This window comes from Mus musculus, chromosome 3 (genome assembly GCF_000001635.26).
Source record: "Mus musculus strain C57BL/6J chromosome 3, GRCm38.p6 C57BL/6J".
NCBI classification, from domain to species: domain Eukaryota; kingdom Metazoa; phylum Chordata; class Mammalia; order Rodentia; family Muridae; genus Mus; species Mus musculus.
Genome location: NC_000069.6, coordinates 65,804,591 through 65,817,002, shown reverse-complemented (window position 1 = coordinate 65,817,002; position 12,412 = coordinate 65,804,591). Strand labels below are relative to the sequence as shown.

Below are 12,412 nucleotides of genomic sequence, written 5' to 3'. Positions count from 1 at the left end.
CAAAAACAAAATATCTTCAGTTAAGAAGGTTAATGTACTGGCTGGTTTTGGGTGTCAACTTGACACAGCTGGAGTTATCACAGAGAAAGGAGCTTCAGTTGAGGAAATGCCTCCATGAGATCCAGCTGTAAGGCATTTTCTCAATTAGTGATCAAGGGGGGGAGGGCCCATTGTGGGTGGGACCATCTCTGGGCTGGTAGTCTTGGGTTCTATAAGAGAGCAGGCTGAGCAAGCCAGGAGAGGCAAGCCAGTAAAGAACATCCCTCCATGGCCTCTGCATCAGCTCCTGCTCCCTGACCTGCTTGAGTTCCAGTCCTGACTTCCTTGGTGATGAACAGAGTATGGAAGTGTAAGCTGAATAAACCCTTTCCTCTCCAACTGCTTCATGGTCATGATGTTTATGCAGGAATAGAAACCCTGACTATGACAGTTAAACTCTAGGAAGGAAAGTTTTAATTGTGTGAAATACTTTATTATCTTTTGATGTTGGATTATGTAGCCATGCCAGTTATGAGTCACGCAGTGTAGTCAGTTTAAGCTGATGTCAGAAGAAAGCAGATGCATACAGAGCTTGGTTGTGTGCTTCTGTAATTTATCTCCAGCATCCTTTCTGAAGAACAGGTAAAGCAAACGATTTATCTGTGCGGGTAGAACAAACAAATGGGAAAAAAGGCATGCCCGAGGGGAACATGCAGCACGTGTCACAAAGCATGCCCGAGGGGAGCATGGAGAGTATGTCATTGAGCATGCCCAAGGGGAGCATGTAGCACGTGGCACAGAGCATGCCCTAGGAGGGGAACATGCAGAGTGTGGCACAAAGCATGCCCGAGGGGAGAGTGGAGAGTGTGTCATGGAGAGTGTGTCACTGAGCATGCTTTAGGGGAGCACGCGGCATGCATTGGGGAGCATAGCACCAGCTGACAAACCTTCCTCTGCAGGTCCTCATGTTCTTGCTGATACTTCCGGATTATTTCCTGGTGCTTTTCTTTTTCAATGTCAAGTTCCAGTTTAGCTTCCTCCTTAAAGAGAAGAGCTTGATCCTGGAACTCAATGAGATGCCGGGCTCTTTCCTTGCTGAGCTCAGCTTCAATCTGGAAAACAGCATGTCAAAACATACAAAGCCATTTTACCTCGAAATAAGTACATTCAATGTATTCTCAGACTAATCTTTAAAATAGCCAAATATCAAGTTTTAAATTAAAGCACTTTAAAATTTTTAGTATTAAAAATGTTAACTTAGAAGTTCTCTTAGAAGTTGACCTTGGGTCAAATATTCTAGTAACTAAAACTGAAAACTTAGTAGAGATGACAGTTCTTAGAACTAAAGCTGAGTCATTTATACTTAAAACGACTAAAAGATCTAAAACTAAAGACTAAACTACTAAAAGCATTTACACTGCTAACTCAGTCCTCATCAGGAGACCTGAAAAACAAAACAAAATAAAAAAACAAAACAAATACCCTCTACCCCCAAACTGAGGTTAGACTATGCCCAGCTCAAAACAGAACAGAAGCCGAAGTGCCAAGTGTCTCTGTCCCATGGCTGGTCACAGGCTGACATGTTAACGTGAGTGAAACTAGAATGAATGGACAACAGCCATCCACATCCCCACGTAGACTCTGAAGAATCCCAGTGCTCGAAGGGCCTTTAGAAACCCCTGGTTCAGCCTCTCATGCCTCATCAACTGTGGAAAAAACAGTAAGGACTTTAATTTGAGATGGCCCTGACACTTGCTGGCTGTGTCCTTAAGTTTGTGACCATAAGCTGTCCTGGTGGGGTTGTAACTAGTTCCTTTGGGGGCTTTTATGAGGATTAAATGAGGCAAAGCATCCATGTAAGACTGTCGCATGGGCAAGAATTCAACAGCCCGTGGAGACAGCCTCCACCGGCAAGCCCTGCAGTCTCTGCCACAGAACTGACATGGAAGGACGTCCCACAGTGCCTCACATATCATGGAGCCATAACTCACTTCTTCCCCAGCAGGAGTTTCCATTTCTAAGCATTAAGCAGTTTTTCCTATAGTTCAGCCAAAATCTTCCTCAATGTGGCTTTTAACTATTGGCTTTGGCTCTGCCTACGAGAGCAAGAGTCAAAAAACCTGTAAGTAACCGAGTAACTCACTGCAGATTCCATCTTCTGAGATCAGAGCTGAGATCCCTGCAGCGGATCAGCTCCAGCTCTACACTGTGCCATGCTAAGACGTAAATTCTATGCGGTGTGGTGAATGCCAGCTAAACTGGGAAGAGACTGTTGACCCGTACTGTTTCTGACTCTGTTTCTGGTCATTTAAAGAAGGAACGAGGTCAACCTGAATTTCTCACAGGATCCCTGAAACTGAGATACCAGGACACAGAAAGTTTACTCACAAACTTTATAGGAAGCCCTTTAGATTAAATAAAATGAGCAAGGAGACTAGCCCCTGGCTCAGTAGGATTTACAGCTTGGAGGACAGAACTGCAAAAGTGTAGACACAACAAGAGGAGATATTCTGTCTCTCTCAAAATACATTTCTACATTGTTTGGGGAAAGGTTACTAGTGACCTTGAGGGGAAAGAGCACTCGCTGAAGATCAGACACTCATGACTGCCTGCCTCTAGGTGAACAACTCCCAGGTAAGAGTCTCAACAATAGCCCTAAAGACTATTTCTCCCTCACTTTCCCTATGTCTGCACACAGAACAGCATATTCCCAGCTATTCCCTTCTCTCCACACCCAACAAAAGAAATCTTTGGCCCATTCTCCTATGCCTCTCTTTCCACTACACTAACTCTCCTGAAAAAAAAAAAAAAAAAAAAAAGGCCATTCTCCAATCCATGTTCTATATGACATAGCATTCTTCACAAAGTATAAGTTATTTACAATGGTTTGTTAATGGTTTCTCCACACATTAATTTAAAAAAAAGTCCCAAAAACTTCTCATATGAACTTTTTACTAGGCTACCACCAGCCTACAGGACACCTTTGTGTGGACTGACAGGGAACCCCTTTCCTTAAGTGATAAAAATCCCACGCCGGGTGTGCTTGTTAAGCATGTGCAGGCTGGACTCCCGCTCCCTTTTCCCTGGCCAGGACTCTGCCAGATGCAGCCTGAAGTCTGCATCTTTTGGCTTTCCCATCCTGACTCCCAGTGCTTCAAACATTGACTACTGGGCTTCAGCAAGTCTGGGTGGGGACGGAGAAGCCAACAACTGGTGAGGAAGAAAGTGAGAAGTTCCAGGCAGGACTTGAAGCGTTAACAGTTTATAAGTTGCTCAGACACTGGTGTTTTGTTGGGTTTTGGGTTTTGGGATTTTTTTAATTTTTTTTTTTTTAGTATGTGCTGATGAAGCAAGCGCTTTTTTGCTTGTTTGTAAGCAACATGGCTCCTTTATTGTGCAATGTTTTTCTTTCTCCCTCTTTATCTTTCTCCATGCTCCTTCTCCTTTTCCTTTCCCACTCTTCTCTCTCCAATTTTTGCACTGGGGCTGGTGGTTGAATCTATGACTCCATGTGAGCTACAAAGAGCTCTGCCACTAAACTGCATCTTCAGCACTTTAAACAATTTTGGAGCACTCTGGGACAAAAGATGTGCCAAGGCATTTAAGTACCAAGTGGTAAATTGAAAAAGAACCTGTATGGTTGATGGGTAGATACCAGAAATTATTTTAGGACAGACTGTATCTTGTACATTTACATAAAGTATGTGGGACAGGATAAACTACAAACTAGATGACAGGGGGCTTAGGAAGAGCCTTTAAAAGATGGAGTTCCCTTAATTCTGTTCATGGACAAGGGATTCCTTAGGAGATGAGTGGGTCCCAAGTGTAGATGAGATACAGAGCTGGTGCAGGAAGGAGAGGGTGAGGTGGCCAGCCCCTTAGTGAGCAGAGGGCTCCGTCATGTCTCAGCACGGGGGTCCTTTCACCTTAGGGCTATTATAGGAAAGGGAGGACAGAAAGAAAGGACTGAAGGGGGGAGTGGGAAAGAGGAAGAGTGGCCGAGCAGTGGCAGTTTGCTTTCAGTGTGCACAAACTGAGAAAGACAAGGAAAGTGATTCTCTTCTGGTGGAATCTCCAAAACTCGAGGGAAGCTGTGACCAGGTGTCATCATAGCACAAGGCTACCAATCCTGACATGAGAAGAATATGATCACAGTGAATTACTTAACTATATTACTTACTTACCGTTGAGAAGATGAATTCAGGCAAGTGTCTGCTTATGATTTTATATAAATGAACAGAGTAGCTTAGAAGGCAAGACAAGTTTTGTACAAATTAAATTATTTGGCTGATGGTGCGCAAATAAAGCACAAACTACTTTATATGGAATATCTACGTTATTTTAGCAATTGTGGGGAAACAGATTTCTTTTTAAAAAGCATAACTATTATGCAAGCTCGGAAATTTCACAAAGTAAACCCTGGGTATAACGCCCAGGCTTTAATTTTGTTTTTCATTCATCTATGTCCTTTCTTGGTTCAACCCCATCCTTGCTAGCAGCTTCTGAGGCGCTCCAGAACACTCTAGACCTTCTCCTGGAATTCCTTTTGTGTTTGTTACTGAAACACATAATTGGTATTTTGTAACAATCTGTATCTAATATTGATGTACAAAGTACTATCGTTTCACTATTTCTAAGTGAAAATTCTGTGGCTGACTCTGTTACTCTTTGCCATCCACAGAGGCAATTCCCATGTGAGGATATAACTAATGGTTATTCACCATTACCTTTCAAACCAGTTAGAATTTCAGATGCCAAACCAGGAGTCAAACCAATCATTTCTATTTGGCAATGCACAGACGATTTGTGAAAATATATCTCCCAAAAATAAAGTGTTGCACTACTTTCCAAGTATTAAGATCAAATACTGTTTGTTTCCCATTGTTTAGATTGAGGAGGAGGCTCAGAGGGAGCATGACCTGCCATAATGAAACCCATTATTTTGCATACTAGTAAAAAAAATGGTAAAAGGAGAAAAGCAAGTGAAACAGCTTCAAGGAGCTTAAGCTCCACCAAGACGATCACCAGCACAGAGGACAGGTATGTACGCCACTGTTTCTGGACTCAATGGCTCCAGGGCCTTGGTTCTTCCATAAAGTCTGTCTTTCCACATCCTATACAGCACAGCCATTAAGGACATGGATTCAATGTTTTGTTTTGTTTTGTTTCAATAAATGACTCATTTAATTTCAGTGTGGTCAGAGAAAATACTTTGTATGTCTTAATTCCTTTAAAATGTGTAACACAAACTATGGTCCATTTTTTGATAAATGTCTCATGTGTACATGAGAAGAATATGTATAGTATTGGGTAGTGGAGGCACTACACATATCTTGTCTCAAGTTTGTTATTAGTATTACTATTTACTAGTATTCTTCAGTGTAGCTTTTAAAAATAAATTAATATTCAATTTTCAAACTATTTATTCTTTCTGGTGTTTGGTTGTTTTTAAATCTGTATAAATAATTTTATATTATTAAGAGAAAGATGCTAACTTCTAGACTGTGCATCTCATTTTCTCCTTATAGTTCTACCAGGTTTTGTTTCATGTATTCATATATTGTATATATAATTTTATATGTAATTTTATATATACTCTGTGTATGTGTGTGACTGTGTGTGGTATATATGTGCACCCATGAGAACACATGCAGAAGCCAGAGAGAGATGTTGAGTGTCCTGCTCTCCATCTTATTCCCTTGATGCAGGATCCTTCAATGAATTTGGAGCTATGATGGCAGCAACAAACTGAAGCAAATACCTGTCTCTATTTCCCACACAGTGAGAAGCCATGCATAGCTTTTAACATGGGTGCTGGAAATTTAAACTCATTTGAGCATTTAGGATTATTACGTTCTTTTACTAAAAAGACCCTTTATTATTATGAAATGATTTTTATCCCTGGTAATATCTTTTGTGGATCGAATGCAGGTTCCTGGTCTTTCTAGGTAAGTGCTCTACTACTGAGCGGTACCCCTAGTCTTCTGATGTTTGTCTTTTAAAAAATAATTAGTTTTAAAATTTAAATACAAAAAAATCAAAGCTGGCTAAAACAATACTGAATAATAAAAGAAGTGCAGGAGATATCACAATTCCCAATTTTAAGTTGTACTACAGAGCTATAGTAACAAAAACAACATGATATTGGCATAAAACCAGACATGTCAACAAAATAGAATTGAAGATCTAGACATAAATCCATACATCTATGGACACATGAGTTTTGGCAGAGAAGCCAGATACACACATTGGGAAAGGCCAGCATCTTCAACAAATGGTGCTGGTCAAACTGGGACACTACATGTAAAAAGAATTCAAATAGATCCATACTTACTACCTTGCACAAAACTCAACTCTAAATGGACCAAAGACCTCAACACAAAACCAGATACACTGAACCTGATAGAAGAACAGAAGAGAAAGTGGAAAATAGCTTTGAATTCACTAGAACAGGAAAAGCCTTTCTGAACAGGATATCATTAACATAGGCACTTACATCAATAATTAACAAATGAAACCTCATTAAACTGAGACGCTTCTGCATGGCAAAGGACACTCATCCAGACAAAATGGAAGCCTACAGAATGGGAAAAGATTCTTTACCAGTGTACATCACATAGATGGCTAACCAATATCCGAAATATATACAGCATTAAAAAAACCTAGATATCAAGAAAACAAGTAACCCACTTAAAAAATGGAGCAGAGATCTAAACAGAATTCTCAAAAGAGGAATTTCAAATGGCTGAGAAATATAACAACCTTGGCCATCAGGAAAATGCAAATCAAAACCACTTTGAAAATTTATTTTATACCTGTCAGGATGGATAAGATCAATAGACCAAGTGACAGCTCATGCTGCTGAGGATGTGGAGTAATGAGACTCTCCCTCCATTTCTGGTGGGAGTACAAACTCTGCAGCCACTGTGGAAATCGGTGCAGTGGTTTCTTAGGAAGATGGGACTCAATCTATCTTAAGACCCAGCTATACAACTCCTGGGCATATACCCAAAGGATGCTTCATCCTGCCACACAGACAACTCATCCATAGTCATTGTTGCTATATTTGTAATAGTCAGAAATTAAAAACAACCTAGATGCTCCTCAACAGAAGAATGGATAAAAAATGTGGTATCTTAACACAACAGAGTAATTGTAAATTCTCAAGTAAATAGAAGCAGAAAAAAAAATCATCCTTAGTGAGGTATCCCAGACCCAGAAAGGCAAACATGGTGTGTATTCACTCAGATGTGGATATTATCTATTAAATCAATGATACAAACTATAATCTGTAGACCCAAGAAACTAGATATAGAGTAAGGGACTGGGGCGGGGAGAAGATAGCTCTCATTAGAAAGGAGAAATAGAATGGATGTGCAGGAGGGGGCTGGGAAGAGTGGAGATGAAGGAGGGAATATGGTTAGAGACAGATAAAATTAAGGTGCATTTGAGGGGTAGTATGGAAACTTAATGAAGGGGAAGCTTCCTAAAATATATACTTATATGAAGGTGATTTAACTAAAATCACCAAATAATGGGGGCGGGGGGAGACAAGAGTCCCAACTGACCATCTCTTGCCACCAAATGAAGCTTCTGGTTACAGGACTGGGTTACAGCTAATTGAGTTGCTAGCCTAAAGGGTTCCATGGAACCGATAAACAAAGGCTGTTGCCAAGACTATAGGTTGCTCTCCACAAATTGATGGCCAAGCTCTATTGTTGAAGACAATACATATACACTTCTTTGAGCATGGAGAAGTTGACCTGGTGCCTACTTGGAACCTTCACTCATACATTCTAGCATCTTTGGTACAGGAAGGAACTCTGTTCACTACCAAAAGAGAAACATAAAAATCAACCCTGTCACAAACCCTTATATTGACAATGGTGCGCTGACTGTAAGATGTGCTAGTGCAATGGTGGCACAATGCTTGTGCGACTAACTAATTGCTACCATCCATGTTCAGTTGTTATGGAGAGACACCAAGGTGAAGGCCACTCTTATAATGGGAAGCATTTGGTTGGGCCTTGCTTACAGTTTCAAAGACTTCGTCCATTTGTCATCAGAGTGGGAAGGCAGCAAGCAGTCAGAATGGTGCTGAAAAAGAAGCTTGAGAGTTCTACATTGGCTCGGCAGGCAGCTGGAAGAAAGCCACTAGACCCAGTGTGGGCTTCTGAAACCCAAAGCCTACCCCCAGTGATGCTCTTCCTCTAATAAGGCCACACCTATTCCAATAAGGCCACACCTCTTAATTCTTTAAAATAATACCATTCCCTGCTGACCATGCATTCAAATATGAGTCTGTGGAAGCCATTTTTATTCAAACTACCACATATGACTTGACTTAAGGCCAACTCCACGAGATGGATCCAGTACTGCCAGGGTTACCAAAAGCCTGACACAAGACAGCTCAGGGACAAAGGCTAAACTAAAACAAACTGTAGTGATAATAACGACTCCTAATGCCAGACTCATAGATCAACACCTTGCTCAGTTATCATCAGAGGAGCTTCTTCCTGCAGCCGCTGGAGACAAATTTTACAGAGACCCACAGCTGGACATTATGCAGAGGAGACACCTTGGAACACTAGGTCCTAAATGGGATGACCCTAGCAAATCCCTCCCCTCAGGGCTCCGGGAACCCTGAGGAAGATGAGGTGGAAAGAGTGTAAGAGCCAGAGGGCACAGAGGATACCAGGAAAATAAGTCCTTCTTAATCAACATGAGCAAAGCTCACATGAACTCACAGACACTGAGAAAGCATGCGCAGGTCCTGCCCTGCACAGGTCCTCTAGCTTAGTGCTGTTATTGGATTCCTGAAGAGCTGAACTAGTAGAGCTCTGACTTTTGGGTCTCTCTTGGGCAATTTTCCTTTTGTTTGTTTGTTTGGTCTAATTCCAAAGAGTTAGTTTTTGTTTTATATATCATATTGCATTATACTCTCGTAGACGCCTGTTTTACTAATGAGAGGGAGAAAGGGATCACATCTGGATGGGAAGTGGGGAGAAACTGGGAGGAGTAGAGGGAAGGGAACTGTAATTAATCCATACTGTGTAAGAAAAATTATTTTATTTTTAATTATGAAAGAAAGAAATTATTTAATTTATTATGAAAGAAAGAAATTGTTTTAATTATTGAAAGAAAGAAAGAAAGAAAGAAAGAAAGAAAGAAAGAAAGAAAGAAAGAAAGAAAGAGAGAGAGAAAGAAAGAGAAAGGAAGGACGGAATGTGTCTGCATTTGGGGTTGTCTGCATAAACATGGAAGCCTGCAGAGGCCACAGACATTGGATGCCCTGGAGCCAGATACAGATGGTGGTGAGCAGCCAATCACTGGTGCTGGGAACTGAACTTGGGCCCTCTATAAGAGTGGCACATACTCTTTACTTCTCTCCATCTGTCCAGCCTCTTGATAGAAAGAAAGAAAGAAAGAAAGAAAGAAAGAAAGAAAGAAAGAAAGAAAGAAAGAGAGAAAGAGGAAGGAAGGAAGGAAGGAAGGAAGGAAGGAAGGAAGGAAGGAAGGAAGGAAGGAAGGAAAGAAGGAAGGAAGAAACAAAGAAACAAACAAAGAAAGAAACAAAGAAAGAAACAAACAAAGAGAAAGTTTTTTTTGTTTTTTGTTTCTTTTTTGAGAATTTGGATTACAATGTCCTTTGGTGTGTTTGCTTTCTTGTGCTTGTGGCCTGTTGAGCTTTGTAAATCTATTTCCATTGAATTCATCAACATTTCACCATCATATATTCAGATACTTGTGTCTCCACTCTCTTCCCTGGGTTCCTCTCACAGCCCCACCCCACCGACACTCTGCTTTTTTCTTTCTGAGACTTTAAAAGAAAATCTTGTTTTAATAGAAAAGTGTTTCCCTCTGTTCCCTGTGTTTTCAGGTGCCCTGTACTTGTCTCAGTTTACATCCTGTTTATAGCTTGCATGACTAAACTTAAACACGATAAACTAACTTAACATGATAAAATTTTCCTTTACTTCTTGGACATGGCAAATACATCAACTGTGTTAACGTTATCTTCTAATCTTAGCATCTCTGTCTTCCTGAGTCATTTAAAATATTTATTTTTATGTTATGGCTATAGTGTTGTACTGCACTATGTCAGTGTATCATGTAAGTACAGTACCCATAGATGCTGGAAGAAAGCGTCAGATCCCTTGGTACCAGAGTTACAGACAGTTGTGAGCTACCATGTGGGCGCTGAGAACTGATCCTGGGTCCTCTGGGAGACTGGGACAACTCTGCAGCCCATCTCAGTTGATTTTTTTAGTCACTGATTTTTCTTTTCATTGTGAGTTCTATTCTCCTAGTTCTTTCTGTTTATGGAAACTATGTATTAGACACCAGGCACTGTGACTTTGACCTTGGTAACTACTTGTGCTCATTTCTGTTTGTCTTCCAGAATCTGGATGTTAGTATTCCTATGAATATGTGTAGTATCTACTTGGGGAATGGCAGCATGTCTTAGAGTCAACTTACTTTAGGTCTTCCTTTTGACATTTGTTAGGATCAGACTATCACTGAACCCAGGCCTAATAATGTCTAATAATAGAATGCCAGCTATGGAAAAGCCTTCTGCGTATCCTGTAGATTACAGGTTTTCTGGTCTGTCTGGTGAAAAGAGACTAAGGCCTGGTTGTATGTGAGTGTTCAGTTCTTTATTTCTCTCAGATTGGCCTTCCCTGGCTAAAGCTTGCCCACATGCACGCTCTAGACCATCCACCCACACTCCTCCTCTTTAGAATGTTCTTCTGCAACACTACTTTGAGAGTTGTTGCAACTTTAATCTCCATGGACTCCTCACTTCAAAGCAAATGCCAAGCCTAACCTGTTCCCAGTCTCCTGTGTCACAGCATGCAGACTGTCATAGTCCATAGTCACAGGACTGTCACCAGCATCCTGTCACTGTCAGATGTCTCGAAACCACTGTTTTCTGTTTTGTGCCCCCCTCTGGGTTTTATTTGTTCAGATGGAAGAGTAAATCTGATCGCTGTGACTGTACACTGGTGAAATGCAGATGTCCCAGACTTTGCACTTAGACACTGGAAGACACAGCTAACGTCAGCTCATGTCCTTGCTCTATAGCCTTGATACATACATTACAAGACTTCTCCCAGACTTGTTTATTTTTCATCTGTTAAACTGGAACAAAAGTGTCATAAAACTTACACTTATAAAACTTACACTTATAAAAAGCACCGAGCACAAAGCCCGGTGTACGTTAAGCACTCTAAGAATGGGGACCATTTCGTCATCTGGATTAATGGCTTGTATCAGACATTCCTTGCAGATGATTCTAGATCTAAAATGTTTAGATTTTTATTAAGTAAATCATTAAAATTAAATAAAATAATTTTAAAAATTAAACTATGTCCTCAATATTTTAGTTATGTTTATTAGGTAAATTAAAGGTGACATTATATATAAATAACTTCATCCTTGTCAAACTTTGCATTTTGTGTGCTACTGTTTCCTTCATTGATAGTACATTACGACACATTAGCAATCATCAGGACACCCAGATGTCTATTGGGAGTTTGTTTGTGTGCTTTCTAATTTGGAATTTCTTATCTCACTATCTGTTTGCTTGTTGAGCAGGGTCCCACTACATATCCCTGACGGACCTGGAACTTGTCTGTGTAGGCCATGCCTGCGGCAAATTCACAGAGGTTCTCCTGCTTCTGGCTCTCCAGTGTTGAATTAAAGATGTGAGCCATCAACCTGGCAAATTTGAAATTGATTAGTTCTTGAAGTCAAGTTTACTCCACTGTCAATCTGGTTATTCTAGCCAGGAAATAAGGCTTTTATTTGTTTTCAAAAAGTGTACATACTGAGGTCATTAATACACTCCCAAAATGTTTCTAGACTGTAACATGTTAATGATAATCTAAGAAAATATTTGGTTGTAATTTGTCTCCCATACTGAAAAGTGAGTGTCAACAAATGAGATGAATTAGTTACATAATTATTCAAGCTGCAAGAGGGTTTTTTTCATAACAAAATTTTAAATGAATAGTAACAATATTGTGCATTTGGAACCAATTTTAAAGGTTCATCCTGCCCATTAATTTGCTTTCTTTGTATCCAAGCAATACTTAAAATAAACAAAAATTCATGACAATCGGTAAACAGTTATTTTAAAATGTGCCCTCTTTGTTGCATAGCAACTATTGATCCTATTATGTGTTTTTTACATACTCTAAAATAATTAAGCACAGGCACAAATTGCTTTCTACTTTTTAAAAACATTAGAAGCATTTAAGATATTAAGTTTATTCTAATTTGTGTGTTATACATTTGTAAAGAGAACATTTCATTCCTACGCAAAGGCACAGTGACCCGCGAGAGATGACAATGTCATGCAAGTGGCTCTCCTTTCTCCTGAGAAGACTTTGAAGGAACTTTTTATTCACAGTCTTAATAGCTAACACAG

General features: G+C 40.1%; 1 protein-coding gene across 4 annotated transcripts in view; it reads right to left on the bottom strand.

The window, feature by feature from the left end:
• The window catches only part of Lekr1 (leucine, glutamate and lysine rich 1), a 176,989-nt gene that overhangs the window by 19,525 nt on the left and 145,052 nt on the right, over positions 1 to 12,412 (bottom strand). For all 4 annotated transcript variants that reach the window (XM_006501847.3, NM_001166659.1, XM_006501844.2 and 1 more), the window contains one exon: positions 927 to 1,091. In XM_006501847.3, coding sequence (XP_006501910.1) covers positions 927 to 1,091 — 165 coding nt within the window. The remainder of the gene's footprint in view (positions 1 to 926; positions 1,092 to 12,412) is intronic.